Below are 26100 nucleotides of genomic sequence, written 5' to 3' on the forward strand. Positions count from 1 at the left end.
CTACAAACTTTTCATCACTGGGAAGATTGATGAGAGTAGGTGGGAAATTCATCTTTGCTACACTTCTCGTGGCATTTCTCACTGCAAAACACGGAATTTTCTTTCCTCTCTGCGCTTTTGTTTTGAATACGCTCTGAAATTGACAGATCACAGCCCGCGACGGTGACGGTTACAATTTTATAGCAACTTCCGGACGGCTGAAAACTTTCGGAAAACACCATTCAAACATTGCTTGTGTGAATCGTGGGAATTGTCTCCTCAAAACTAGGTGTTTTTGTGTAACAAGAAGGGTATTTTCTGCTTCCAAATGGAGGTTTATGAGTTTAGCAAGACGTACGAGGAGAGATATCACGAGATACACAGAGTTTTCGTGGGTGCTGAGAAGCCTTTGCCCGCTTCTCGGGTGTCTTTTGAGTGGCTAGTATTCTTAGAGAAGTTCTTCGATGTCGCTGGTGAGATTTCCCTAATATTGTTCTGGGTTTCGTGGCAATTAATGGCGCTGGCATTCATCTTGCAGACTGGGAGGGCTTGTGGAAAATCCCTCAGTTTCGCTGCGAGCGAATGAATGTCAATTACCCGTTTCACCTTCCCGGAACTGTGACTGCAGTGGACTTCACTACCGGCGTGGCGGAGTTCTCGACTAATGATGAGTTCCTGGAGGAAGGGGATGAGCTACAGAGGGAGTATAAGGTGCCCCTTGAGCAATTGTGGGTGGGTGTGGAGCAGAAAGACTCAAAATTCAAGGCGGATGAAGCTGCAGAGGCTGTGGATTCATTCCGATACTTTCTCACTTATATCTGGCTTCCCTGGGACGCTGAGGAGGATGAGGAGACTGATTACTTCGACAAGTACGTCCTCATGCGGCTGCAGCTACTGTGCGACATGAAGACGGGGAAGATCCGACGCTCAACAGCTGCTCACATCCGGGAGCTTCTGGTCGAGACACATCGCCTGAACGAGATTAGAGGAATTGTAAAGGAAGAGGAACCAAGTGAGGAGATTACAGACAAGATGGACGTTCTGGTGAAGATTAATGCTCAGATGAACCTGTTGCGGAGCAAATTGGCGATGCTGCAGGATGGGAATCTCAGGGAAATCTACGAAAACATTCATCTGGACATTCCAGAGAACTACAACAGCATCATTGTCACGGAGTCGACTGATAAAATGTCGGAAATCTTGAAGCTCGTGCAGAATATTGATTCATCAAGGTTCTGTGTGACTCTGCAGAATGCCCTGATGACCTCCAATGCCAGCGACAAGATTCACATCGCCTCTGGAAAGCACGTTATCACATTTCGGGAGTACTTCAACAGTCAGGGCGCCATCTCGGGCGTGAAGCAACTGAAAGAGGTGTCGAGGATGAATCCCAGCGATTGCAAGAGCAGTCTCGTGCCCGTCATCTGTTCAGAGCTGCAGGATCACTTCCTCATCATCTGCAATGGCGAATTCACGTTCGAGAACATCATCTTCGACTGCAGCAACGTGAAGTACGGCTTTGTGTGCCAGGATCAGGCCAAGCTGACGCTCAGGAACTGCGTGATCCGGGGGAGTACGAAGCTGAGCGAGTGCGGAATCGACCTCAAGGGCAGCGGCTCAGTCACCCTCTCGAACTGCCTCATCACCGACTGCTTCTATGGCATCGGCATGAAGAGCGGCACGAAAGTCGACTTGATCTCCACGGACATCGTGAGATGTGAGTACGGCATCTTTCTGGAGGAGGACTGCGACGTCACCCTGGAGGATTCGAACTTCAAGTGCTGCACCAACTACGGCATCTACCTGGAGCGCTTCAAGAGCGATGCAGAGATTGAGGAGAAAGAATTCAGCGATCTCAGCCAGCTGCAGAATTTGCCTGGATTCCAGATTTCTGGGACTTGTGAAGGGAATGCTTTGGTCGAAGTGGAAGTAATGGAAATCGAAATCATTGATGAGGATTGAGAGCTGCAGCATTCCAGAATGTAATTCTACAAGCATGTATTAATGGTTAAATTTTTCAGATGTATAAATAGAATTTTCTCAAAATTTTCCATCTACTGAGCAAATCCGTTGGAAATAATTTGTATTCGCGCGCAGCCAATCAGCTGTTATCACTCTTTATCCAAGCCATGTGATTGCTTGGATAAGGTGATGTTTTTCCTGTAAACACACGCGGATAAGTACGGTGTCGAGTGAAAAATCATGTTTTCTAAAAATAGGAAGCAATTCAAGAAAAGGTTTTCCCGTGGAAAAGTGTCCAAAGGCATTGGGAAGAGGAGGAAAGATGATACTTTCCAGATGGACGATTTGTCTGACGTTGGAGAGGATAAATCCAATTCTGACAGCGAAGAAGTGAAGAAGGTTATGAAGGAAAGGGATCGTAATTACAAGAAATTCCTAATAGAACAGGGAAAATCATCAGCCATCAAGTGGGAGACGTTCTCAGACAGTGATAAGGAAGCTACAGAATCACTCCCGGAAGAGATTGTTTCAGACAATCAATCGAAAATGCCGAGAAAGAAGAGAAAAATCGAGGAGGAAAGTCAGGATGATCACTTATCTGCCAAAAGGACAAAGAAGATGAAAGAATTCAAGGATTCAGGCAGTAAAATGGATCAGATTAAGGCCAAATTGAAGGAGAAGTATGACAATGACAAATGGAATGATATTCCTGTCCAGGAAGCGCCTTCGCAACAGCGTTGCTTGGCGTGCAGGCAAGTTGGTCATTTGCTGAAGAATTGCAAGGCATTTGCAGGGAAATCCAAGGAGATTTGCCTGAAATGTGGAAGTTCTGACCACAAGCACTTTGCCTGTACTGTATTCAAGGGCCCCAAATTCAATTTCGCCACTTGCTTCAAGTGCAAAGAAATGGTAAGACTATTGCCGATGGTCCTCAAAATCCCACTCATTTATTGCCATTTTTAGGGTCACATCTCAAAGCAATGTCCCAAGAACAGCTCCGGCATCTATCCGGACGGTGGTTGCTGCAGTAAATGCCAGAGCGTGGATCACCTGGCGCGAGATTGCCCCAAGAAGCCCAAGCGCGGCGGTCGGAAGCGCCACTCGAAGGACTCCAAGAAGTTCTTTCGTGTGAACAAGTCCAGAAACTAGGTATTCACACATCCTTGATGTCCGCAATATCGTTCAGCAGCTGATTGTGGGTGTTCTGGCAGATGGTGGCCAAGAGTCCCTCGGAGAGTCGACAATCCTCCCATTTGAGTGTTTCGTAAGCCTCAGAGACGACATCGGCGATTTCCTGGAGTTTCTCCCGAAAGACACGAGCTGGGATTTTGCCGCCGAAGAAGAGCTTCTTGGCCAGAACGGCGAGTGGAGCGTGGAGTTCAAACAGCATCATCGCGCGCACACGCGTCATGCCTGGTTCGAAGGCGTTCAGGATGGCGAGAACGTCTCTGATGAGTTGGATTTTGTGCTGCAGCAAAACTTCTGGCAATCCATTGAGACCGCAACCCTCCACGTGGCCCAGCATCTCGATCAGCATCTCCCGGAGACTGATCTGGAGGAAGTGATTGGGATGAAGAGTGTTCATCAAGTGCTTGAAGAGCTTCTCTGTCTCGATGAGTTTCGTCCTGGAGGCGGGTTTGTTCTTCAACACATCCACAGACTCTTGAATTTTGTCAACCGTGTCGTGGATCTTCGATCCTGGCGTGGAAGCATCGCAGGAGTTACACTTCCAATCGGATGTCTCATCCAGTGGATCTGTGGAGAGTTGAAATCCGCCTGGACAAGAGCGGCACTTAATGGAGCTGAAGTAAGTGCCCAATTCCGTGGGATCGAGACACCTGGAACAGTGGCAAGTGAAGAACTTGCCTCGCTGCAGATGCACCTGTCGCTCTTTGGTCCCCGTTAGCGTGTACGTGTACGTGGTGAAGAGCATACCGCCCTGTGGGATGTCCACTGCCGCCCTACACACCATTCGGAAGTCGCCGTCCAGGGAAATGCTATGCGTGAGATTCGGCACGCAGGAATGTGCAAAGATGGCCAACTTCGGGAAGATGCATCGCACAGGATTCCCACTGAGAGTGTGAGCTTCGAAGGAGTTGACTTCCAGAATGCCACACACTTGCTGGATAAGAGCTTCTGGGAAGCGAGAGAGCTTGCAAGGGCCTCGAAGGTACTGCACAATGTTGACCTGATCGACCTTCCACGCTGGTGTTTGCCTCCTGGCCACCTCGTGGTACTCCATTTGGCTCAACTCCTGCTCCCATCGCTCTGGATCCGCCTCCTTGGCCAGAAGAAGCCTCAGCGGCGTGATGCAGTCCAACTGGAGGCAAATCATCGCCTCCTTCGGCAGATTCTGGAATTTGACGTGATTCTGTGTGAAGAGTCGGCACTCTGTGCGATGCAGCGGCGCATCGGAATTCTCACAGTCCGGACAGAGAGGCCAGCCACACTGGGAACATCTGGGGCCGGCCGATGTGCCGTCCAGATACACATTACAGCCCAAACACGCGACGGCGGTGTCTTGCTTCGGGCCCACGACGAAGGGTAGCTCAGTGTGCAGAACTTCGCCAGCCTTGAGATCCCTCTTCGCCACACCGTAGCGCCCCAACGTGTCACTGCGGAGCACTTCAAATTCTGGCTCCATCATCGAAGGTTATGCTACAATCACCGTGCGGAAGACGAAGTCTTACTGAAAAGCCAAATGCTTGAGGATTCTATATTTATATACTCTTTCCCACCACTCTCAATTCTCGCTACTTTTCCCGAAAATCTCCTCTTATCGTGCTTAATCGGCGTTTCCCGCCAAGAATTCAATAAACGGAAAGTTTTCCCTCAAGATCTTTCACGCATTCATTCGGTAAATTCCCTTGTTTTGTGTTCAATTGCGTCAATTTATGCCTCTAGTTTAAAAATTAATACCTCGTGGGTGGGAAAAGTGCCAGAAAATCACAGAGAAAATAGAAGAATCTCCCGTCAAAGTGTCTTTCTAATTGTCTTTTCAACAACGTTTTTTTTACCTCTTCGCCTTTTGTTATATTAGTCCGAATTTCTCAGGCATGACAAGGTTCTCAAACTGTGTCTCCTCAAGTCAGTCCCACAAGGAAAATGCGAGGGAAAATGCCTCGTAAAATATAAATAAAGTTACACAATCTTGGCGCTCAAGTGTGGACGATGAAGATGATGTAAAAATTTTGATGTACAATTGTTATTGGGTTTGTCAACGAATTTTGCTCTATAAATCTGGCTGCCGGTGCGCTTATAAATAAACATCGCGCCTCATTGGCAGCTGTGAAATATTTTTGTGTTTTTCTAACACTAATTTCTCATCGTTTTTATGATGAATGAATTTGCCACATGAAAAATGTAAATTTTGGCGCACGCGGTGTCGGCACTGCAGATCCCCGCTTGGGATAACTTGGATAAAGAAATTGCGTGGGAAATTAGGGGATTTCTCAGTAGAGCTCCACATTTCCGGGAGGCAGTGATTTTTGTTGCTTTAACAATATTATTGAGAATTGATTGTGCAAGGAATTACTCTACAAATCGATGTGATACGGTTATTTATGGCTAAAATTGGTATTTTCCTCGAAATCCCGGCAGATGCGCTGTCGTCGCGGTGGCGCCATGTTGTTCTAAAGCCCCCCGCATTTCACATTTCCTGGCAGAGTTGGGTTGAGTGCGTTCGTGTTTCGGTGATTGCAGTGAAAAAGTCCCCAAAAAAGGCGTAAAAGGTGAGCAATTTCCTCCTTAAACCACACAATATCTATTGTCAATGTGCCTGTCTTCGGTATTTCGGTGATATTGGCCTGAAAATGCAGTGGGAAATGGGTGAAAATCGAGGCGAAAAGTGGAAGTTGATGGAGAGCGCCGGGTGCTAATTGTTCAATTGGTGCAGAGAAAAGGGAAGAAAAATCGTACCACAAGCCATTTACTGTAATTGATTACGTAACAGAAATACTCGGGAGGTGTTTCTCGGGCGATGGGAGCATGGGAATTGCCTGACGGCGCGCAGGATGGGCTGGAAAAGTGCAAGGACGAGAATGTGCTCCAGAATTGATGATGTAATCAGGCCATTTTTATCGATTTCCTCCGCCATCGTGTCGTCCTAGTCACGAGACTTCTCCGCCTCCGTTCGCTGCAGCGTTCGCGTCCTGGGATTGGCGAATGGGGTCAGAGTCGCGATTGTCCAAGGACACTCGCTCGGCACATCCTGGCTTCCTTGCGGGCATTTCTGGCGCTTCTCCACACGCCAGAGCCTTCCAAAAATAGCCCAGACGTGCGCGCTTCCCTGAGGCATTCCGGGAATTCCGGGAGTGCTGGCCACAGGCGTCGATGTTATTGACCTCGCGGACCTTGAACTCAGTGCGCCGCGATCGAATTGTGTGCACCGATGTGGAAAGTCTCTCATTGTGGGGCCCACGAGAGCGCCCCCGGCCGGCGGATTGACGGCAGACGCGCGCGCGACAAGCAGTTGCGCAACGTGCCCGAAGCGTTTGCGTAATCTTCGGGTGGAGAAGAGAGAAAAACACCTTCACAGTCAACTTTCTGTTGACAATTTTCATCACGACCCACTTGGGAAGATGATCCGAGGCTTAACCCTTGCAGCAACTCCAGTTTTCCTCACTCTTCTCAGATTGCGAGGATGAATTGCGAGACATTTTACCAGTGTCGTAAAGAGAAACCTTATCCAAGAGGAGTGTTAACGCGCTTTATGGCAGAAATTCTCGTGTAAACGAATTTAATCTGAGGCTAGAAAATCACTTGATTTCTGATGAAATTTGCCAAAAGCTTGTCACAAATTGACCATCAACGAAAGCTAATTAATGCTTAAAATGGTTTCGAGTGACCTTGAAGTAGTATAGAGAAGATTGGGGCAGAAATAACGGGTTTTTAAGAGAGTTATATGAAGCACTGTTTGCAAATAAAGCTGTGAAATTTCTTAGTATATTGGCGCAATTACTAGAACTGTAAAATTAGTCCAATAGAGTCAACTAAGTATTGTAACAATTAGAGACAAACAGTGTTCAAATTGGCCTCACTTTGCCCTATTTAATTTTCAGACAAGAATTGAGTTTTGCGACTTAGTGAAATGCTTTGGCTTTTTCTAATAATCAGGTGCTAAACGAGCAACAATAATAAGTAGCTTTGTTTGTATTTCTCCGCTAATTGCTCTAATTTCGCATTTTTATGGCAAAATTCGTGGTTGACTCACGAAAGGAGAGAAACAGGTCAAAGATCTCAAGAGATGTGATTTGGAAATAAAATCAGTGAAGGGTTAACAATCCGCACTTTAAATATTTGAGAACTTGGAAGTCACGAGAGATTTCTTATCGAATTGTGGAAACATTTCCAAGGCTTCTCAAATGGAGCGCAGCGTTAAGTAACAACTCCTCTTCTCTCTGTGCCTTGCAGATGGCTCCTCCACAGTATGCGGATTTGGGCAAGCAGGCTCGCGATATATTCAACAAAGGCTACCACTTTGGTCTGTGGAAGCTGGACGTGAAGACGAAGACCAACTCCGGCGTGGAGTTCTCCACGAGTGGCAACTCGAATCAGGACTCTGGCAAGGTGTTCGCCTCGCTGGAGACCAAGTACAAGCTGAAGGAGTATGGATTGACGTTCACGGAGAACTGGAACACGGACAACACGCTGCTCACGGAGGTGACGCTGCAGGACAAGCTGCTGGAGGGGCTGAAGCTTACGCTGGACTGCTCCTTCGCTCCTCAGTCGGGGTATGAGCTCAAAAGGACGCGCGCGAGTGTGGCGTGGCGAGGGCGCGGTGCTAAAGTGAGTTTTGTCTTTCGCAGCAACAAGACGGCGCGCGTGAAGGCGGCGTACTGCCACGACTATGTGCACTTGAACTCGGACGTGAATGTGGACTTGGCGGGTCCGCTGGTGAACGCGGCGGCCGTGTTTGGGTACCAGGGATGGCTGGCCGGCTACCAGACCAGCTTTGACACGCAGAAGAGCCGCGTGACTGCCAACAACTTCGCTCTGGCGTACTCCACCGGGGACTTTGTCATCCACACGAACGTGTGAGTGTTCCTCCTTTGATTCCCCTTTATTTCTGATCGACTGTCTTGGCTCAGAGCATTGGGTTTGCTGATTGATGAGCATGACGCGGGGTCTTCAAGTGAGGAGAGAATGAGAGATAAAATTATTCAAATGATGCGCCACGTGGATGGTCTTTTGAAGCAGAGCACATTTCTTGTGAGATGTTGATCAAGCCAAATGCTAATTGTTATTCATCTTCAGTCTAACGATATAATTTATTAGAGACTGGGAAATTTATAAAATTCACTGTAGCAAAATTGTATTTTATATTTAGCATGAGAGGAAAATTCATTGAAATGTTCATTGATAATTTGCATAGAATCTTTCCTTGTGTGTGTGTGTGCTTGAAGAAAATGGGAGATAATTTTGTTGACTCGTGTACTTTCTTGCATAACAAAGTGTGCTGTATTTTTAAAATGATGTGATTTTGTGTTGATGGGGAAAAGCAAAAGTGTTACAGAATCACATTATCAATTCCAATTATAGGAAAGAGAGAGAGAAAAAAAGCATGCGAATGGCATTGATAACAATTTAATGTGGATGTTTGTTTGAATAATGTGACGAATGTGAGTCATTTGAGATTTCTAGACATGTTTACACGACAGTTAAATTGACTTTGGTTAATGAAATTATTGAGTGTGGTGGTCCTAACTGTTAGTAAATTAACACCTCTTTTTCTCTTCTCTCGTGCAGCAATGACGGCCAGGAGTTCGGCGGCACTGTGTACCAGAAGGTGAACGATCGCCTGGACGCCGCCGTGCAGCTGTCCTGGAGCTCTGGATCCAATGCCACGAAGTTCGGCATTGGCGCCAAGTACAATCTGGACAAGGATGCCGCCGTGAGGGCGAAGGTGAACAACTCCAGCCAGATTGGTCTGGGATACCAACAGAAGTTGCGCGATGGCATCACACTCACGCTTTCCACCCTCATTGATGGTAAGAATTTCAATGCTGGTGGCCACAAAGTTGGCGTCGCCCTCGAATTGGAGGCCTAAAGCGCGCAGGAGCCAGAGACAGAAGAAAGGGCAAAGGAAAATGTGGAGATAAGAGAGATCCATTCGAGAGGATGATGAAGTTGTCTTATAAGGAAAAACTATTAAAAAAAAACGGTAGAGAAGTGAATTCAAGTTTCAGCTTAAAAGAAGAAAAAATATGAGCAAAAAATCAGTCATACAATAAAATTTTAGTTGACAGAGAAAAAACTCAAATTGATGGAACAGAGAAATTCGATGTAGTTTGATGGAAAACACAGTATGCAGAAGCGAAAAAATATACTTCACCAAGAAGAATCCTGACTTTGCAACGGAGAAGCTTTTCACACACACACACACACACACAAGATCGAGAATGCGCAAAACACGAACTTGTACTTTTTATTTTTGAGACACTGATTTCCCTCATGCTTAACTTTTTTCCTTCATTGAATGAAAAACCATAGAAGATTATGGATTGATGAAAAGCGTGTTGGAGAGAGATTGTGTGGAGGAGGATTTTAAGAAAGTGTTTTCCTCATTCAATGGAAAGTGTTATTAGACATGTTGCAAAAGCTATTTCAAGAAAGATTTAAACAATTTGAGAAAAATCATGAAATTTAGATGGAAGAGAAATAAAAATGATAAACATTTATTGCCTTTTGTCTCTTGAGAAAGAAATTGGTGTTTTAATTTAGGCATTTTTGTAAGTATTTTTTCAATGGATTTTGATTTAAGTTGAGGATTTTCTGGAAATTTTTTAGTACTTCGTCATATGGTGTGCGTCTTAGCTAATAAAGTATGATTTCTGCATTTCATTCATTTCTTCTGCTCATTTTTCTTCACTATCGCATCTTAGGCACTTAATTGTTACAATTCTGTGTCAATGCATATGTGGATATGAGAATAAAAGAAACAACATATCAAATTAATTGCAATTCGTCATTTGACAAAGTGTCACAATTGAGACATTCAACTTTCACAATACACGCATGTTAACTAGATACTATTTCAGATTACATTGTCATGGAGCTTCTCTGTCAACTGAATCTCCTTAAGATTTCACTGGTAAAGTCATTAATTTTCTAGGAAAATCCTCATCAAAGACGATGATTTTATTCATGAGTTAATTTGTGAATATTCAAAAGTCTCACCCGTCGTTTGAAGAAAAAAGCTCACAACTTTTACATAATGTAATTGAGGTTGAATATTTTCGCATCTCATCTTTTTTCCATTCATAATTTCCGCTCTATTCAAAGAGCAGGAAGAATTTGCAAAATAGAGCTTTCAGATTAACTAATGCTCTGCACTTCTTATCTTTCTCTCAAACTTGTGAGTGATGGTTTGAAATTGTTTTATTGCACTGGGAGAAATTTATTCATTTCTCTGGTGGAACATGGTGAATAATTTCCTTGCGTCCTCCCACGAAATTCAGCATGTTAAGTGTATCATTTACTATTCCTGTCGAGGGGCTTTCAAGTATTCATTGCAGCGCCGAGTGCGATTTCCTTGGCAAAATGTGGGGGGGGGGGGGGGGAATGCATATATCAAAATGTCTCATAAATCATGACATTCTTGCACTTTATGCACTTTTTACGAGATCATATAGTCTTCGAGGAGCATTAAACCGCGGTGAAATTGATTTGATTTCTTCAGCGAACATCCGCAAATAACAAATGAATTAGTTGTCTACAGCCTTACAAGGAGAGTTTGTTAATTTCCGTGTAAATTTTGCATATTTTCCCATAAATTACCCACCCTTCGCTTTTGGGGCTTGTTTGTTTCTGCGACCGCAAGAAGTGGGCGACAGGGGAGATTTATTCAGGCGCATGTAATAAAAGGGAGCACTCTATTTCCCAGCCGGGAACTCCTTCTTGGTGGCTCGTTCGACACTCCTTGAGTCGTTTGGCGGCGGAAGAAAAACACGTTGACCGAGAATGATAAACGGAGATAAATTTCCGCCCCGGGGCGAAAGCATTAAATTCTGCACTTTGTGGATTTGGCCATGGGCAAAGTTGTGAAGCGCGAAACTTCCTCACTCACTCACACACAACAAAACAGGCGAAACGCTGCTCTAAATAATTTTACAAGCCACCCTCGCGGTCTTTCTTGCTTGTGTCACCTTTTGGACGATGTGAGAGAGTGACGAGAGTTCTCTGGCAGAAGTGGAAAAAGTTCATAACCACCTTAAGCCTTCGCGGGTTAGCTGCGCCAAGTGTGGTGCTGAGAATCGATTTTTGGGCGCATTTTATGGGAGTTGTCTCTTGTTTGCCACGGGTTTTTTATTGAGGCTGACTTAATGAGTTTCCGGACTTAAATTACAGTCAGAAGTGATTTTTTTGCTGTGCTCGTCATCTGCAAACTGTTGAAAATGGTCTATAACTGGCTAGCAATGTGGCTCAACTCAGGAATTCTTGCATCTTTGGGGTGAATACTTCCTGTGAGACTGTGTTCTTTGTCTATCTGGGGAATAATAAATTGCCTTTCAGTATTTCCAATGGCGAAATGGGCGAGGAGAAAGAAGTTTTGGAACACAATTAAAATTTAAGACGCGCGATGCCATCAAAGTTTTCACCATTTTCGAGAGAAATTGAAAGTTTAATGAGAAGCTCCAAATTCAATAATTTAGGTACTTTGCGCAATCCTTTTTCTGCTCAAGCAGAGCAGAAGAAGTATGATTTTCCCCGTGCTTTTGATGTGGAAATCAGCATTGATTGAGGAAGAGAGTTTTGTGGCTTGTGGAAGTTAGAATAAAGCAGATTGGTTGGTACTCACTCAGCCATTGTATTGCCTACGTGGACAGGTAATTTAGGGGTTGGAGTGTCATGACAACAGATTGCATTGCACATTCCCATGCAACTGAAGATAAATTCGCCACAGATTGGTTTAATTTCTACCTCTGACAACGATCTGTGACAAGTTTTAGCTGCTGAATTCACTTCCCAATCCGAAATGCCTGCATTTTTTTTTTAGTTCATCGCAGCAAATATTTCAGACTTTACACCCAATTATTCATGCAAATATTTCACATATTTCGGTCACATGAGCGTCAGAGAGCAAATAGAAAAGTTAGACAGACAGGAAAATGTGGCTGGGAAGAGCACAAAGTAGAATTTATTCATTATATAGGGCAAAATTGTGCATACAAATTGCTTATGAGGGGATCTGATGATAAAAGTTTTTCCCGGAAAATGTTGAGAGTTTTGCGGTGAAAATGGTATAAATTTCAATAAAGTGAAATTTAGATTCATTCACCGAAGTTTCGAGAGTATCGCTTGAGAAATTGAAAGAATATGTGATGATAAATTGGTAGCAATTTTTCATTAGGAAATCAGGTTGAAAATCTATGCGAAATTGGTGAAATTCATGAACTTATCATAAATGTACCAGGCGTCTCCACTGGCGGAGCTTTTGCGCAAATTATTTAGTAGTGAATTTTGCATTAACTTCACATACAAACGCTTTGAAGAGTAGAAAAACCTTTGGAATTAAGGTTCTCGCCAACTTTAAAAGCTTAATGGATCCATTTCCTCTTGATAAGCTTTATCTAGATAATACATATATATGCTAAAACAATGGAATTTCTAATAACCTGTGCGCTATACTTCGTGTGTAGTATAATCACCGTGAAAAATGTGGAACTGATGGATTAATGAATTATTTACGAATGATAATAATAAGGGAGGGAATTAATCATTCAAGCGTTAGCGTTGATAGTGCTGAGAGATTTAACATCTTCACCCCTCACGCTCCCCAACTTTACAGATGCTGAACTTCCACCTATTAATTTCCCGGAAAATCATCAGCAAACACGTCTAATGAATATTGGCATTGTGAAGCTCGACAGGTGGAAGATAATCGGCAATCTCATGTTTTGTCTGTCTCATTAGCATTCAATTGATATCGGAAACAGCCTCAAATTTTGATGAAACCTGAAGGCTCTTGAGCTTCTGTCCGAGGCAATTTCGGTCTCTTCTCCATCTCCCAAGTGCACGCTTGTTCACCAGAGTCTCTCGGGTGAAACAACAGATACCAATTACAGTGGAGCATCTCATCGTCATTGTTGGGTTTTCACTGCAATGGTCGCATTTGAAATGGCATTTTTTTTAATTTCCCCATTCTTCAATCGTAATTCTCCACTGTCGGAAGTTGAATGTCTTCCGGCAATTCATTTTTCTATGATTAAATGATAGTTTGGAGAGGAAATGAGAAAGTTCTTCAAGCGCATAAAGACATTGCATCTTCTCCAGTCTCTTGTTCGAGGATTAATCTTGAAACTAGTGTCAGAACAAATCTCAAATCTCAACAATATCTCTCAATAGAGTAATTAAATTGTGGATGGACGGAACTTTCTCATTTTCCCCGACACACAAAGTGTAGAATAAAATGAAGAGGGCGAAAGTTTCCCATATATCTAAATAACATTTCTTGATTTAACTTTCAAGTTTCCCTTCTTGAATAACTGGATGTATCATACGAATGGAATTCAGTGAGATGAAAATCAAATGGAATTTCATGATGAAACTTGGTAAGCTGAAACTTATATTCCAATTTTCTTGCACAGTAATTTGTCTTTTGTTGATAATTAAACATCTTGTTGTGGGATTTAATGTAAATACCATGCAGAAAATGTAACTAGGATGATGAAACCACATTAGCATTTCCCAGAAGAGATATTATAATCCTTCTGGTAACATAGAACTCGAAACACACACAAATCTTGCACATTTTGCCAAAATGTCGATTTGCCAGTGCTGCTTTTTTAATTGCCGAAAGGGAAATTGTTCAACTGAAAATCTCATATGCGATGTAATATGTTGTGAAATGCATTCATCAAGAGTTATAATTGCCAGTGAAATGGACAAAATGTAGGCTTCAGTAATTCTCATCTAATTATGATCGATTCAGTTCACAGGCTCTCGCATGCAGTGCCGTTTGTTTCGCCACAGGAAATTGTGAAAATGATAATTCTAACAAAGCCGCGCCATTTATTAATGCAGAATTTATTGGTCAGCCACCCAGTGAAAAACGACATGTTTCGCAGAGATTTTATGTGCTCTGTTCAATCATTTATGCAAACAAATTAATTCCCGTGCTGCGCGCTTATTGTTTTATCACCAGATAATTTTTCGAAACATCACACAATCCCAATAATTTATTTAAATGTGGAGTGTTGACTCTTTAAAAGCTTAAATCTGTGCATCAGAACAGCTCGCAGAATTCATTAGTTTGCCACTCTGTCTCTCCCCAGAAAGAGGTGTTTTAATTACTTTCTCCAGCATTTGATACACTTCAGCGTGGCAAAATCGAGTTAAGATTATTATCAAGATTCTCCCAAATAAACTTCCCGCATTCTTGGGTGTTGCAAAGCTCTCCATCAAGATGGGAAACTTTCCTCAAAACCACCCCTTTCACCCCCCGAGAGTGACTCGGGGAAAAATACTCAATGACAGTAAAGTGAAAAAGCCCTTCATCACGATACACTTTTTCCGATACACAGAAGCATCTCAGGCGGTACAAAATGCAAATTCGCCCTCATTATTTTATTGTGTCGCTCTAAAATACTGTGAATTGCAATATTTCCACATGAGAAACTTCTTCACTTCTTCTTCACCCCAAAGTGAAAATTCATCAACTTCAATCTCGCACGATGAATTTCTCGTCTGCTTTGCTATATAATTTTGATTAAAGACTTTCGCCAACGTCGAACAACTTGCAATTTTCCACAGGCAGTTTCGGGATGAGAATTTCTCGGGACGCCCAAGGCAGCAGAATGAGCGATAAACACAATTCTCAGCGTCTTGACGAAACTTTCTTGGCGAATTTTCCCAAAATATGTACTTCAATGGGGGTGAATTTGTGATTCGCAGCAGTAAATGCACAATGACACTGGATAATTCATAAAGTCTCAGGAGCATTTGGCCAATTTCTCCCCCTTCCACGAAAATATCACCTTTATTACAACCACTTTAGAGAAATCATTGGCGTGATGAAGGTGAGCGTTGACAGCTATTGTTAACGATCTGCTTTGGACAGATGTTGTAATGGAGCTTTCAAGAAAATAATGGAGCTTTTCTGGAGTGAAAACGTCAAGTGAGTGTTTTGCAAACACCTTTTTCTCTCTTCACAATACAACATGGTTCTTGCTAGAATCACAATAATCGCAAGCTCAGTGAGTTTCACTCAGTTTTTTGGGGCACTTTTCTCGAACTCCCATTTTTGCCACTTCTCTGGACGATTTTCCTAAATGTTTTCATATAACTTTCGACACTCGAGAGCGTCTCTTCGTTGATATCAATTGGATGGCTTTTATACACAATAAAATTTAGATAATGTTTCTCGAAATTTTCCTCGGCGGATTCAAATTGTAAGCCAAGAGTCGATGATGGTGAAATTCAGCGCTCTGGATATAGGATAACTCCACATATCAATGACTCCAATAAAATGGAATGACTTTTAATGCTGCGTCATGTTCAAGGCATTTCACATCGCAATTTCATACACTGAATTTACCAGAGGCTTCAATCGTAAAAACGTCTCGAGACAAAATGCAAGCCACACAGAAAATACAGAGAAATTTTCCTTTGATCACGCAATTTCATTCTGTAAAAATCCTATAAACATTCAATTTGCATATCTAACAATATTTCCTGAGAACTTCGAGCTCCTTATCTCACAATGTGAATTTGTTATGGTGTCAATACGGAATGAGCGGGATGAATTATCTCCTTTGATGAGCGATGGTTTAATGGTTAATAATAATTGACGATTATGTCGTAAATGAAATTAATTAGGCAATAACCGTTTCAGGGCGCCAGAAAAGCTCCCCATGCGAAAGGCATGTGAAAAGCCAACCACAATGAACTTTGCTGTTCACTCATCATGTCAGAAACAATTAACAGATGGGAGCTTTGCGAATGGGTTTCAATGTGAAGGCGTTTCATAAATTCACTTGCGAATAAATTTACAGACCTTTTCTAATTAAATGCTTACGCCACAATCTCTCCTCCAACTTGAGTGAAAATTGCCATTAAATTCAGTTTCGGGGGCGCGCATTTCACATTATTTAAATCACATTGCGACGCGTTATATGATTTTGAGAGTTGAAAAAAAAGAGGTCTTTGAACTCCTTCCAAATACGGAATTTGAAATTTTCCTGTGCACAGAAAAGTTTCTCGTCAGATCTTTTCTATTAAGAGGAGAGCTGTATCTCTTGAAATATGATTTAGAACTTGTTAGCACCACAGAGAGTCTCTATTAACAGCGCGATATAGCATGTGTAATATTTTAGGGAGGAAACTTGATACATATGCAGAGGAAAGTTTTTCAGCCACTATATACACTCCCGAGGCGTCTTGAGACTTTTCTTCTCGCCCAGCTTTCCCTCCATTGTCATGCTTCTGGGCACTTTCTTTCCCACCTTTTGTCCATGTTTTCATTTTATGCAAAAGAATGCTGCACAAGAGAGGCATTAAGGAATATTATTCACTGTTATCAAGTCATTTTGCCAGTCTAGCGCAGCGAGAAAATTGAATTACGCGCGAGAATTTCTGAACTAAGCTTACTTGCAACTGATAAAATATAGAGCTTCTTAATTAAATAGCATTTTCATTCAAATCTCACCACGCACACATTCCAAGATATTTACCATCACCGCGTCTGTTGTTAACTTGTTGCCAAGATATTCGACATGAGGTTCATGAATACTGTATAGGCACAGTTTCTCGGGAAACTTTGTAAATCATTCGATTTTCACCACCTTCATTAACAATTGTCTCGTGAGAAGTGTGAGAAATTGTGTGCTAGAAGTGACGAAGAAGCTAAATGGGATTTTCCAGGTGAATAATTACACGAAACCACTGAAGCACTGATAGAGAGGGAGCTTAAACTTTGTGATTAGATTTCTCTGCAAAAGGATTAACTTATCATTAGATATTTTCAATCAGCAACCTCGAATATTCTCGTTATTCCTTATTTACTATCTTGTGTCACTCAACACAAGGTGTTGTTAATTTACATTAAACCCAGCGTATGCACACACTTCGGCTTTGTTGGTCCTTTGTCCATGAACCATTGGCGTCACCGTTGCCAGTTTCATGGGGAAATTCGTCTCTTGGCCTGTGATTGTGCAATTAACACGGTGAGGTGACAAAAGGCTGCACAGCAGAGGCGAAATTCAGTGGAGCCGCTCTTTGATAGACAAAAGATGGCCTGAAAGCTGATGTGAGCTTGAAGAGAGCATGCAACATTAATTGAATTTGCGAGTTCGTCGGGCACGTCGTGGTAAATATTCCGTTTGCAAACTCACAAGTTGTTCTCTGTAAACAATTGGTCCAATCAATAAATCAAATACAACGATCAATACTAGAGCGGAATTCGCTCATACTTGTGCCTTGCACGAGGAATTTCCTCACTCTGGACGGGAAATGTATGGGAACTTTTCATGGGATATACAGAACAACTGCTGCCGAATTAAATGTATATGGACACCGTGAATGAGTTAATATGGCATGTGTTGGGAATGTTGGACCATAATGAATTTATCAAGAGTCAAATACCAAGGCTGATATTGCAATTTTCACTTTATTCATCCATTCCCGCCACTCATGCATTTCCATCGACCCGGAGCTAATTCATTTTTCACATTCACAGAGATGGATTTTCCCTTCTCGATTCGCAACTGCATGGCGATGGTGGAGGAAATTAATTGAAACCCCAGTGAAAGGACTATCGCGATAAAAGGAATTTTCACTGTGTTATCACGTTTCATTGTAACTCCTTCCATTATTGGCAATCAATTTTTGAATGCAACAGCAAATAATGCTCATTTAGTTTGAAGTGCAATCAAAAATAGTACAACGCATATTGCAGCATGATTTTATTGGGTGCAATTGCATCTCATTTGTGTAAATCGTGGTGGAAGAAATGCTACAAATGAGACTGACAAGGGGGAATTTGCGCAAAGCGAGGGAAGAAATGAATCTGTGTGAAGGAAAAGAAATGAAGTAAAGTTGGAACTAGTCCACAAGATTTATGCTTTTTTGTCCCCTCCATGAAGGAAACTCCATGACGAATTCAAATGCAAGCCTCCGAGTCCACGGCGGAGCGCCTTGCCTAGGCAAGAAATATCTCGTATAATATTTTATTCAACTCCACCACCAAACTGTCCGAGCTGTCTTCCCTCCACGCCAGGCGACATATTGACGGCAATTTATGTGAGAAATAAAAACTCATGTCACAATAGTTGAAATCGAGTGTCACCCTGAAACACTGGGGCAGAAAATCACATAAATAAAATTTAGCGAAAAAGGATTACTCCACATCATTACTCACAATAAAATAAATACACATTCATCTTCCACATTTCGCCAGAGAGAAAGTATATGCAGAAAGTGTGCTGCAGAGAGTGGAGAATGCCACGGTTGTAAAGTTTTTAGATCGACCATTTAACCCTCAAGTCGCCATCACTTCAAATCATTTCATTTCAATTTTGACATGAGAGAGTCCCTAAAATTTTTACGACTGCTACAAAGGAAAACACGTCACGGTCTGTGAAGTTTGGACGAAAAATATTGCAGAGGAGCGTTAAACTCATAAAATCAACTTTTATCAACTTTTACACGTAAAATATTCATGTTTATCATCTCTAACTTTACTACGTACAATCAGTCAAGTTTAGTTATTACTAATTGAAAGCAGGTAAAAAATGTCCTGAAATTATGTGTTTAAAACGTTTAAAATTACATGTACAAATGTATCAAACTCGAATTATTTCCACTGCGACTAAGGATAGTTGGGATAAATATGCAACATCTGCATTTATTGTAATTTTCAACGATGGAAGGAATACAGAAAATGTTGCAACATTTCGGGTATTTTCCTGGCAATTAAAACCACTTGACCGCACACCTTTTGCCTGCTGATTAATGGTGAATTCAAATGCTATCGCCACTAATTTTGTGTGCTAATTGAAATGGTCGTAAATGAGAAATATGTGGTGGGTAAAGTGCCATCAATAATCAACACATTGCTATGTAGCTCGACATCAAATTTGTTAATTAACTTAGCATTTGTGCTCTCATGGGGAGGATTAAATAAATAATTTGCACACACATAGTCTAGTGCGTTTGAATCAATTGAATTTACGTCCCAGCGAGCGCAGGGTCGTTGTAACCATTTCCCCATGTGGCAACTCCTGACGGAAGGGCTCTTCTTTATCCTGTGGGGCTCTTGTAAATCGTAATCGGATGTTGGCCATTCCACAATCGAATGGACGCAGAATTGCAAAGGATGCGCCAAGAGCTGCTTGACACACAAATTTTCTTGATAATCACTGTGATTGCAGAGCTGCTGCACTCTGTAATTATAAGCTCGATCGCCCTCGCATTAGCATAATTGCGTTAGTGCCATATAAAATCGCAGATAGAACAACATCATTTAATAATGAGATTGGCTTTCAACAGCACTTTGCCATCCATTATTTACATAATCGGATTGGATGATTTATGGAATAAATCCAACGAGAATAGTTTTGTGGATTTCTTCTGCAAATGTGGCGAAAGATTTTCCCATCATGCAAGAAAGAATATCTGAACACAAAGTTGGGGATAAAGTACATATTTCTTCAACCCAAAGGAATATAAAATTCATCATTTCACATATCTCAACACAGAGCTCCCAACACGAGAAAACTTTTTCTTCTTCATTGAATCTCACCACGCGCCATGGCGAATGACAATTTTCACGCAGTGAGAAAATTTGCAATGGCAAAAATACCACCACAATTTTATTCTCAGAGCACCCACAAGATCAAGAGAAATAATAACATTTGACATGGCGAGAAAATGTTGAGCGGCATAAAGTGATAAATTATGTAAATTTTATAAGACGAAAATTTTTCATATTATTTATTCATCGTGCAAGAGATGATAAATAATGCGAGGGAGAGCTTGGAAGTGACAAGACCGATTCAATTAACATTTAAATGGGGTTACTGACATCCACTCCAGAGCCTTTGACGGCATCCGAGCACTCGTGGCTTCTTCACTCTGGCTGGAGTGCTTATCGAAAGTTTCGACCGTCCCTGGAAATACGATCAAGCGATGAATTTTTAACGAATAACTTCCAATGGATCTCAAACAATTCCTCCACTTTCGCGAGGGGAGAGCTCAAATGGCGATATTGATTGAAAATCAGGGTTTCCGAGTGGGGCAATTTTTTTTTGCTCTTTCCATAAAATGGGAACGCATTTTGTATTGATGATAATGGGAAGTCATTTGGCGGGATGATGTAATACAAAGAAGAGTGCGCGGCAAACAGCCACTCAACATTTCTGGAAGATGCCACTGAAAGCTCGCGGAGTTAATTTGCATTTTGATTGATTTTCTTTCCACTTCATTTCATGATGAGATACTTAAAAATTATTCCATGCATAAGAACATTGGGGAGAGAATAAAAGTGGGAGAGATGAATGAAAGTAATTTAAACTTTTGATGCACTGACAGTTTTTCCAAGGGCGAAATGTTCCCTCTCATTCAATTGGAATAAATGCACTCTGCTTCACACGGAATCATACTAAATCCTTCATGTTACCCCTTATCCAGAAAGAGTTATCTTGAAAGGAGGGAAAACATTTGTAGTGCATTCTCTGCACCCACTTTTCAGTCCGCTTCCGCATTGTCTGCGGGCGAGAGACGGACTAAGGAAAACGGTTTGAAGGGTGAAAATTGATTTTATAAAATGTTCCATTTTACAATGCTCTCGAAATTGTGTTTGCCAGACTGAATGAATTCTGAGTGTGTGCGGAGAAGTTGGGAGAATTGCATTTGAAAGATGGACGAGCGCCAGGGTATGGGAAAATGGAGATGTTGTCACTTAATTCTTCAATAAAATACTTCAGGCGAGAGAGCATTTTTAGAAAATCAACCGCATTTCACGAATGTCACTTTTCACTGTCTGCTAGATACATAAACACTCTGTTCATTAACGACTTCTTTTTCACCGCGGCGGATTTGCACTCTGTTAGGAGGAAATTGTACAACCACTTTGGTGAGAACATCACGCATTCGTGATAGTTCGCATTTTGGGCAAAATGCCACAATAGCACGTAACATTGTAACTTTGTATTTGTTGCAGAACGAGAAAAAACTATGGAAATTGTAGGGAAATGGCAAAAAGAAGTGTTAATGGTTATGGATGTTATGGGAAAGCTCCCGGAGTGAGCAAAAAGATTGCGGTGGATTTGGAAATGATACTAAAACAATCACTTTTGGTTGTACTTTCGAGTGGCAAAGCTTATCGAATATCCTGTTATTTTGCCATCGTTTCTCCTCCTTCGGAAAGAATACAATGGTTCTTCTAATTGCTTCTGACACGAGTGCAAAATTAAACTGAGTAAGAAAACGAAGAAGATAATTGTTATTAAATTGGAATGCTACCATCCCAAGTGTCTCCTGAAAAACACATCCTGAAAAATTATCGAGCTTGTGTAGAAGCTATATTGTGTGAAGAATTTCGGGATTAAATTGCTTTTCACGGAAATGAGAACAAAATTAAATACAATTTGCCACTATTTGTGCACTGCGTTTTGGCATTTAACTATAAGTGAGTGAAGTACACACTTGGGATTGAGTTGATAATGTTATGTTTCCATAAGGATAAGTGTACCTGTCGTAGTTACTGTGAAGTGTGTGCTACATGTAATAGAGACAAGCCATCTTCTCGATAGCAAACAACGTCATCTTCCCTTTTGTAAAATCCCATAAACCCCATAAACACATTGCAACATCAGAGTAATTTTGACTCAACACGTTTTATGGCAGAGGCAGTGAAAAGCGAGAAAATCCAGAGCTTCTTAGAGATTCCGTCACATTATTCCAGTAAGCTTGTGAAGGCAAGTTTGAGGACGAAATAACAATTAATTAGTGTCTCAAGTTAATCTCAGCACCACGAATTCCATTAATTTTCACAGTTGTGTGTGTCATGTCTCTCTAATCAATCAAAGATCCAATTCTTGGGTGTCACAGTGAAAGACTCGGTCGGAAATTCGTGATATGAATACACCACAAGGTAAATCCTGCTCCGACCTTAAACCCCAGCATTTGAGAGGAACTCTTGCCTCCCACGGGGATCCGCACACATCTCCCAATGTGCCTCGCCTCGGCGCACCGCCTCGAAATTGCCGTGCGGTGAGAAATTTCAATTTGTGCAGGGAATATATAAAATTATTACATGTTGTGGGGGTATTATTAGGGGCCAAATTAAATTATTCAATTTGCCTTTTGTCACTTTTATTGCTCCGCAGCATTACAGTCAATGTTGTGCGTTAAACTATGAAAGCAGTCTGTCACAGCGATGAATTCGTTCACCTGTGAAATAAAATGAAAATGTAGTGCTTACAGGTCAATAAACACAAGTTGAGAAAAATACCCAACGGGAGCTCTGCAGCACATCCCCTGAGCGTTCTGGCGAACATTTCTAGCAGAAGCTCAGGAGTCAATTTCACCGCACACCAGTTCAAATGGCGAAAGTTGGATTGCACATCGATTGGGGCGGCGAGATAACGAGAAAAGGTGTCGAGATGGAAGATGAAATTGTCACACCAATCAATTGCAAGTGATTTTTCCACCCAACAAATACTGCAAATTCTATATTGGAGAAATAACATAAAGTTTAAATGCGAGAGAGCGACAAGTAGTAAAGATGAAAAGCATTGTCCAGCAATTTCTTCCTTTGCTACATGCCATGTAGAATCTCCCTCCAAGGGTAATTTTCAGCTGGGTGTATTGTGAAAAGTCTTAATGAAATTGGCCACATTTGTGTCGCAAAAACACAACCATAAAACATACGCATGCTTTTTAATTTAGCAGAAAGGCTTTCAACAGCCCTACACAAGTGCAAAAATAAGAGTGGAAATGTTTTATTATTTAAAATAACAACTGAAATTCGACCGTTATAAATCTTTTTTACTACCTATGGCTCATGAAAGGCAAATATTTATTTAAGCCAACCGGTAATGGAACGCGAAGCCCTCAACGCGTGGGAGGGAAATTTCACTCTGTATCGAAAAGGGTGGAAAATTTGATTATCGCCTAATTTCACATTCAGTCGTGGAAATGGAAATTCGTACTGGCGATTTTTTGTTGGTCGTATTTCGTTGGAAACGTTCGACGAATATATGTACATGGAATGTATGTAGATAACATTACAAATTTCCATTTTTTACTTCCCTACATACATCAAAGGATAACGTGAAATTTCTAGGTCAAATATTGTGTCTGTCGGGTGAAAGCTTAATTTACATTTGCCAGGAAAAGCGACGTCACATTAGTTTTTAAAGCAGAAAGTTTATGAAAGTCTCAAACATTAAATCTTTCGGTGGCGTTTTCCGCATGATGGCCAAGAAGAAGGAATGAATAGATGCATTTCGGATGGACAAAGGAGACTTTTCCGCATGGAGAGGAGCCAATTATCTAATTGATTCGCCAAAACCCATGGGAAATCCGAGTTCTTTGCAATATGAATGGCGCATAATGCGCCAAATTGAATTAATGGGCGATTCGGGTGGACATGAATAGGGAAGTCACTTAGCAAATTTAAGAGCATGATGGTGGAATAAGAATACAATTGAATTTTCGCTGAATTGAAACTCTCAGTGTTGCTGTCCGCATAAATTCCAATTTATTCCCATTGGGAGAATTTATCACCCAGAGGGCATCATTAATACACCATTCAGTGCAAGCGCGGTCCGGCGCAAGGAAAACTTTGTTAGCACGACAACCACAAAGTCTCACTTGAGACAAAGACCACCCTGAAGCCAGCGGCGAACCTTTTTTCTGCCACACACATACCGGAATCATTTGGAATTCATGGAGTGTAGCCAGAGAAACGGGTGGGAAAGCGATTTCCTACCCCTTTTCTGCGCAAAATGCATTTTGTCGAGAGTGCAAAAAATCCCCGAATCATCAAGTTGGCGTGTGCGCCATTGTATTAGACGAGGAAACTCCAAATAATTTGATTTATGCAAAACATTTCGCAGAGTGGTGGAAAATTCTGCTACATACAGTTCCACAAGAGCCCTCTCCCACTCTCGCACTTGTTATGCCTCCCTGGTCAACAATAAAAACGTGATTTTAGCAATTTTGCACCCGTCCGTAGCAACTCACCAAATACCATTTGCTGATTTTTCAACCCTTCATCGATCTCATTCGCACCTCAAACAGTCATTCACACTTTTGCCAGAGAAAGTCATGCGTTTCTCTTTTGCTTTTCACATCGCCTTTTCGGGTGAAAAAGTGTGATGTGAGTGAATGAAAAGCAAAGCATGAAAATAAGAAATCTTGATCGAAAATGATTTCCGAACAATAAAATTCGCGGAAGGAATACGAATTTGATTATTTGGCAGTTTTCCGTATCACGTTCACCCCGAAATGATGAAGTGTGTGTGTGTTGTAGAATATATGTAGCAATCCGAGAATGGCTTACCATTAGCGCAAATCCTATAATGTTGGGCATCCATCGATTATCCCATCACTTTCTATAAGAACTTTTTCTTTGGTTTTATGGGAAGTGACGCAAGAAGCTTTTAAGAAAATACACTTTTAGTCGCTCAAGGCAGTTTTTGAATTGAAAAGAAATCATCTTAAAAAGCATAAATAAGTTCACTCTGCTGAATGGCTAAGTTTTGAGCGAGAAGACTTTGAAACAGCGAGTCTTGCACATAATATATACGGGGAATATATTGGAATGCAATGTTTTGCCACCTCTGTTTTTCGCAAGGTTGCAAACAATGTTATGTAATATTTTTCATATCATTTCGAAACATATTGTAAGGAAACACGTGCCATCAGGAGTGCACAAGAGAATGTTTGCTCTTGATAAATAAAGCAGGTACTATGAATTATAGGATATTGCAAGAAGTTACAAATACCTTCCTCTCATTTCTTCACGAACGTATCTGACAATGGGATGCGAAGAGAGTAGTATTTTCCCACGATATCTAATGTAAATAAATCCAGTTATATATATTTACCTTTGAGGAATATTTTATACGTTGTTTAGCCACATAAATTTATGACTCTTGGCGTGAATTCTGTGTATTGAAGAATATTCGCGGGGGTGAGACGCGGTATTTTCTGATAATATTTACCATTTTACACCATTTCATTGCAAGCACATCATGCATGGAGGGGAGCTTCCATAAATCCCACATTGTATGTCTTTCAGCTGTATGGCTAATTTGTTTGCGTTGGCTTTATGAAGGGACGTGAGATGAATTGCATAGTTATTGAAAAGCAAATTTTCTCTCCGCCATTTCCGCGTTGGATGAAAATTCTGTTTGCTGACAGAGCTTCGTTATTTCTCATCTCCTCGCTTTGGAGACGGCGAGGGTGGAAAAACTCACGACGAGATATAACAATTTTTTCCCCGTCCGAAATACGATTTTTCCACCAGATATCAAGAAGACAGTTTCTTCCACTACATATTTTCTTGCACGAGGAAATTTATATCATGTCTTGGGGTGTACCAAATAGCACAATGTAGCGCCAGTGGTAACATTATTACGCCGAGGCTGTGTGCATAATTGGAGATACTTGAGGAGTGGGTTTGATATCGCTGCTGAATACACTTCAGCCTTATGAACTGCTGATGATGCGACACTACAATCCACAAAGTAAAAAACCATCTATTCTGTGCCTGTGTGGCTGGAGAGAATTCCGGATGAGAAAGATTTTTTCCCAACCCCCGTAATTAATTCCACGGCACACAAGAATTACAAACAAACACACATGAATAATAATCCGAGAAAGATTAAAATGGATGCTAGACTGCTTTAGTCGGACCTGAAATCTTTTCCACTGGAAAATTCTCTTGTTAACCGCAAATGCATAATATGAGAGAGTTATGTGTTTTGCTATCCACCAAGTTGTTCTCCATGAAAATCTGAGTCTGAATTTGGATTAAGAGATTCCTGTTCGTTCAAGCTGACCTAAAATTTTCTAATAACCCTTCAATTCATTAATTGCGCACTCGTTTTAATATTGACTTTCGACTTTGCATAATATAAATTCTAATAAATTGAAATTAGTTTCATACAATGCAATTTGGCAAATTTTACTTCATGCTTCCTCACATAA

At 41.5% G+C, this 26100-nt stretch overlaps 4 protein-coding genes across 4 annotated transcripts; 3 read left to right on the forward strand and 1 right to left on the reverse strand.

Annotated features, from left to right (window-relative positions):
- Positions 1–231: 231 nt before the first annotated feature.
- On the forward strand, positions 232–2009 carry LOC132262283 (protein nessun dorma). Its single transcript, XM_059761501.1, has 2 exons — positions 232–452; positions 518–2009. Exons 1-2 carry the CDS (start codon positions 308–310, stop codon positions 1939–1941), a joined length of 1569 nt encoding a protein of 522 aa, XP_059617484.1. The 5' UTR covers positions 232–307; the 3' UTR covers positions 1942–2009.
- A 133-nt stretch (positions 2010–2142) lies between these two features.
- Positions 2143–3090, forward strand: LOC132262285 (uncharacterized). The gene is made up of 2 exons (XM_059761503.1): positions 2143–2850; positions 2905–3090. Exons 1-2 carry the CDS (start codon positions 2182–2184, stop codon positions 3088–3090), a joined length of 855 nt encoding a protein of 284 aa, XP_059617486.1. The 5' UTR covers positions 2143–2181.
- Positions 3091–3094: 4 nt separating this feature from the next.
- LOC132262284 (SET domain-containing protein SmydA-8) lies at positions 3095–5181 on the reverse strand. The gene has a single exon (XM_059761502.1). It carries the CDS (start codon positions 4586–4588, stop codon positions 3095–3097), a length of 1494 nt encoding a protein of 497 aa, XP_059617485.1. The 5' UTR covers positions 4589–5181.
- A 384-nt stretch (positions 5182–5565) lies between these two features.
- On the forward strand, positions 5566–9620 carry LOC132261903 (voltage-dependent anion-selective channel-like). The gene is made up of 4 exons (XM_059760933.1): positions 5566–5672; positions 7354–7673; positions 7749–7976; positions 8689–9620. Exons 2-4 carry the CDS (start codon positions 7354–7356, stop codon positions 8987–8989), a joined length of 849 nt encoding a protein of 282 aa, XP_059616916.1. The 5' UTR covers positions 5566–5672; the 3' UTR covers positions 8990–9620.
- The last annotated feature ends 16480 nt before the right edge of the window (positions 9621–26100 follow it).

Source organism: Phlebotomus argentipes, unplaced genomic scaffold, assembly GCF_947086385.1.
Source record: "Phlebotomus argentipes unplaced genomic scaffold, Phlebotomus argentipes genome assembly contig_15, whole genome shotgun sequence".
Lineage (NCBI taxonomy): Eukaryota > Metazoa > Arthropoda > Insecta > Diptera > Psychodidae > Phlebotomus > Phlebotomus argentipes.

Excerpts from the sequence above, each read along its gene's own strand:
- LOC132262285 (XM_059761503.1), top strand. The coding sequence starts at position 2,182 with ATGTTTTCTAAAAATAGGAAGCAATTCAAGAAAAGGTTTTCCCGTGGA. Across the intron at positions 2,851-2,904 it reads GCTTCAAGTGCAAAGAAATG|GGTCACATCTCAAAGCAATG; the intron begins GTAAGACTATTG and ends TGCCATTTTTAG.
- LOC132262283 (XM_059761501.1), top strand. The coding sequence starts at position 308 with ATGGAGGTTTATGAGTTTAGCAAGACGTACGAGGAGAGATATCACGAG. Across the intron at positions 453-517 it reads GAAGTTCTTCGATGTCGCTG|ACTGGGAGGGCTTGTGGAAA; the intron begins GTGAGATTTCCC and ends TTCATCTTGCAG.
- LOC132261903 (XM_059760933.1), top strand. The coding sequence starts at position 7,354 with ATGGCTCCTCCACAGTATGCGGATTTGGGCAAGCAGGCTCGCGATATA. Across the intron at positions 7,674-7,748 it reads TCCTTCGCTCCTCAGTCGGG|CAACAAGACGGCGCGCGTGA; the intron begins GTATGAGCTCAA and ends TGTCTTTCGCAG. Across the intron at positions 7,977-8,688 it reads TTTGTCATCCACACGAACGT|CAATGACGGCCAGGAGTTCG; the intron begins GTGAGTGTTCCT and ends TCTCTCGTGCAG.
- LOC132262284 (XM_059761502.1), bottom strand. The coding sequence starts at position 4,588 with ATGATGGAGCCAGAATTTGAAGTGCTCCGCAGTGACACGTTGGGGCGC.